This window comes from Lupinus angustifolius, chromosome LG04 (genome assembly GCF_001865875.1).
Source record: "Lupinus angustifolius cultivar Tanjil chromosome LG04, LupAngTanjil_v1.0, whole genome shotgun sequence".
Classification (NCBI taxonomy): Eukaryota; Viridiplantae; Streptophyta; class Magnoliopsida; order Fabales; family Fabaceae; genus Lupinus; species Lupinus angustifolius.
The window spans coordinates 14,504,249-14,508,133 of record NC_032012.1 but is presented as its reverse complement, the minus strand read 5'-3'; the positions used below and the strand labels follow the sequence as shown (position 1 = coordinate 14,508,133).

Below are 3,885 nucleotides of genomic sequence, written 5' to 3'. Positions count from 1 at the left end.
TACATGCAATCCACAAGAGGTGTAAAACCAACATTGATACAAAGTTGGCATCATATCAACTTAGTTGTAAGAACAAATACTTTAATAACAACCACCGATTCAAATTATGGACCACATCATGTATCATGTGATGCTTTTGCATTATTGCGGATGTGGTGACCGCCATAACCGCATGACATCGTAATTACAGAGTGACACCGAAATTACAGTGTGACATCGAATCACAATGATACGGCCGCATCAGGCTACAGTACAACCATATGGATCACATTTGGTCCGCATCAGGTTCAAAAATATTTTTTTACTCACAAAATAATTCACACCGCAATGGCCTCAATGCGTATCGCAATGGCCACAATGACCACAATCACAATAACCGCTACCGTGACTGCAATTGCAACCACAACCATAATTTAAAACAGCTGATAACAACTATTCTAGACCAAACATCCATTCTAGACCTTCTGATTGTAATAACAAACCATGGATTTTACAAAACAGGGCAAATCTCACATGCCAATTAAATCTAATGGTTTTATAATTCCAAATTTCATCCAAAAAAATTCAATTTAACAATTATAAAGCAAAATACAATATAAAAAAGTGCAACCAAGTTGTAAGCTGAAATATATCTTCTCTAGCTTTTAAGCTCCAGAACAGCTATATAAAGGTTAGGTTCCTCCACAAATTCAGCAACATCAAAAGAATGAGAAGCTGCTACCTTTTGCAAAGTTGTTTTATCAGGAAGATCAGAAACTATAATTTCAGGGTAATTTTTTCTTTGCTGTTCTAATACTTCTCTCCCTTGGGGGTGACTGATAATCACTCTTGCACCTACATATGAAATCAAAAAAAGTAAATAGAAGAAAGCTTGTGAGAGCACTGAGATGAGGTTCAAATGAGACAAGATTATTGGTCTAAGATAAATTTATGGTGTGATAAGAAAATTTATCAAGCTTGATGCCCATATGGTGCATTTTTGTTACATTAAGCTTGTAAGTTTTGTCTTCGAATTATAGTGTTTATAAATCTCAGTTTCGATGAACTTGGTTTTTATGAAGAAAAAACAGTGGATTTTCAGTAATAGATACTGATTCCTTTTAAGAGTGGATTTACACTATTGGTTGGCTACATTCAACTTTGCAAGGTTATTGTGGTCAAAACAGTAGTTGAATACCTACGACTGAGTTTTGATTAATTGGGAAGTGAAAATTTGGTACTTCTTCTGTGACCAAAGCATAGTTACAATGTTACATAATTATCTCATTTACCTTACCTACCATGTATCAGGTTCGCTATAAAGAAAGTCTTGTAATAATAATGTAAAAAGTGACGAATGATGTCTTGTGTTACCGCGTACATGGTAACGATGGACCAATGTTTGGGCACCAAAGATAATTGACTTTGCTAAAAACGTCTAAACAAAGTGAAACTCAGTTTTGATACTGAAAACCAACCATGGTTTTAAAGGTCTGAATCAGATTCTCATATACAACCAAAGGTAAGATTAAATTATTAATAACTTATAGTTACCATTCATCTAAAGATTATCATGTTACAAAAACCTAGTTACAAGCAAATTTAGAGCCAAGATGCAAATAATAGATGTGCAAATTTTGGTATGCAAATAGTGTTTTTCAAAAAGCAATTTCTTAACTCATGGAACAGTGCAGAAAAATACTACTCAAAGCTTCAAGTCATAATTTGATGCACAATATGTGTGAAAGAGTAAATAGAGTGATTGCTTATACTTATGTTATAGTTCATTCATATACAAAATCACCAACAAACAAAGCAACTTCATTCGGTTTTCTACAATTCAATATGCAACAAAATCGAAACAATCACATCATTATTTTTTCAAATTCAAGAGATAACTCACCAGATGAACATTTTTTAGCCAAAGAGCCGAGAATTTCATCAAGCTTGAAGGGCAAAGCAGGTAGGAAATATAGAAACACAACATCCAAAGGAGTCCATTTTTCTGGAACATATATAACTTCTCCTTGCCAACACTTAACCTTGTCATATTTTTCTTTAATACAAACCAATGTCAACAATGACTCATGAAGAACAAGAAGAGACTTAAATTTAGTTGAATCCACCAAAATATCCACAAACTCTTCAGACCCAGTTGAAACCAAAACCCTTGAACTCTCATCAACTTTTCCAGCATCTATAATACACTCAATGTTTCTCTTAAATTCCTCCACTGAAATGGATTCATTACAATCAAGAAATGACCAATCTTTCTCAATAACCTCTTCAATGGGAATAAAAGATGCAGATTCTTGAGGGATAGAAACTGGAGCATCAATGTTTGAATCAGTGGCCTTAAGCAAAGCGGGTATATTGAATTTTGGTGTCATACAAATAGAAGAGAAAACGCTATTTCCATTAAGATGGTGAAAAATAGGTTGGTTTTTCATTTGAAGATATGGGTGGGATTTGCATAGTGGTGGGGATATGAGGATTGAGGAACTTATAGATAATGAATTCATTGAAGAAAAAACAAATTTTTGCACTTGGGGTGTTTGTGAAATTGAAGTTCTAGAAATGTAAAATAAAGGTTCACAGTGAAGATGAAGAATAATTGAAACGCAGATAAAGATGGTTCTTATTTGAAATAGGATAAAGGATGAGATAGGAAACTAGGAACTAGTTCAGATAATAATAGTCTTAGGTATGAGGTAAATATAAAAAAAAATGAGAATCTGATTTCATTGCAAATATAATACATTGTAGAATTTTTTGGATTGAATATTCAATTTCATCGTTATAAATTTTAGAATGTATCATTTTGATTTTTTAAAGATTAATTTGATCCACAATTGATTTTTAGGTGATAATTTTGGATTTTTTATTTAATTTTGAAGGATTAAAATGATATACATAAACAATTTAAGGGATCAAAATAGTTCATTTTTATGTGAAACACCCTATTATAGATTTATAATTAAATAGGGTTAAATTAAAAAGTTACATAGTCAAAATTTAAAATTTCGTGTTTAGATTACATTTAAAATTCATAAAAAAGTAACAGAAATTTTCTATTAAAAAAAAAATTTATTTACAGACTAACCACATATAAAATATAATGCATGATGCATATAATTTGAAAAATGATATATTCTATTATAAAATTAATATATTTGTATATCACAAGAAAATTGTCATGTGTCAGTATTTTATTTATTAATAATTGATATATGTCACTTTTCTAATATTATATGATAATTTTTAGAGTTTATTTTAGTTTTTTCACACTTAATTCCTCCACCGGTATGAATATAATTGTCCAAAAAAGATAATACATAATTACGTATAGATCAAGGTAATAATTAATATTTTTTGATTTCTTAAAAATAAAAATAATATAAAAAATAAGAAGTATCAAAATGATAATTAAAACGAGTCAAATTAAATAATTTTCACTCTTTGCTACATTTTTTCTAGCTTTAAGCCATAATTATTTTTCTTTAGTTTTATAATTACTCAAAGGTTCTGATAAAATCCTGAAGAAGCTTACTATTTTTTCTATTTTTTTAATTCATCATTGTTTTTGTTTTTGGACAACTTTAACTTAAAAATCGGATTCCTTTATATCGTAAAAATCATGTTAACAATTTTTATACCCTTATAAAAAAGCTATCTTAAATATGTTCACCCTAAAAATTATAAATCCTATAATATGTTATGAAATTTGGCCAATTGTACTAAAATACACTATGATCAATCAAATGCATGCTTTCACACATTCAGAGGCTCTATACTTCTCTGCTGCTGGAATATCAGATCATTCCTCCATAATTGTCCATATTCAAACTCTTAATCAACCTAGTAAAAAGCTTTCAAATTTTTTTTTGTTAGTTTTATTTAAAAGTA

General features: G+C 29.8%; 1 protein-coding gene across 1 annotated transcript; it reads right to left on the bottom strand.

Annotated features, from left to right (window-relative positions):
* Positions 469–2,634, bottom strand: LOC109345951. Its single transcript, XM_019585261.1, has 2 exons — positions 1,883–2,634; positions 469–834 (listed from the first exon to the last, which is right to left on the bottom strand). The coding sequence occupies exons 1-2, from the start codon at positions 2,499–2,501 to the stop codon at positions 638–640; spliced, it is 816 nt and encodes a 271-aa protein (XP_019440806.1). The 5' UTR covers positions 2,502–2,634; the 3' UTR covers positions 469–637.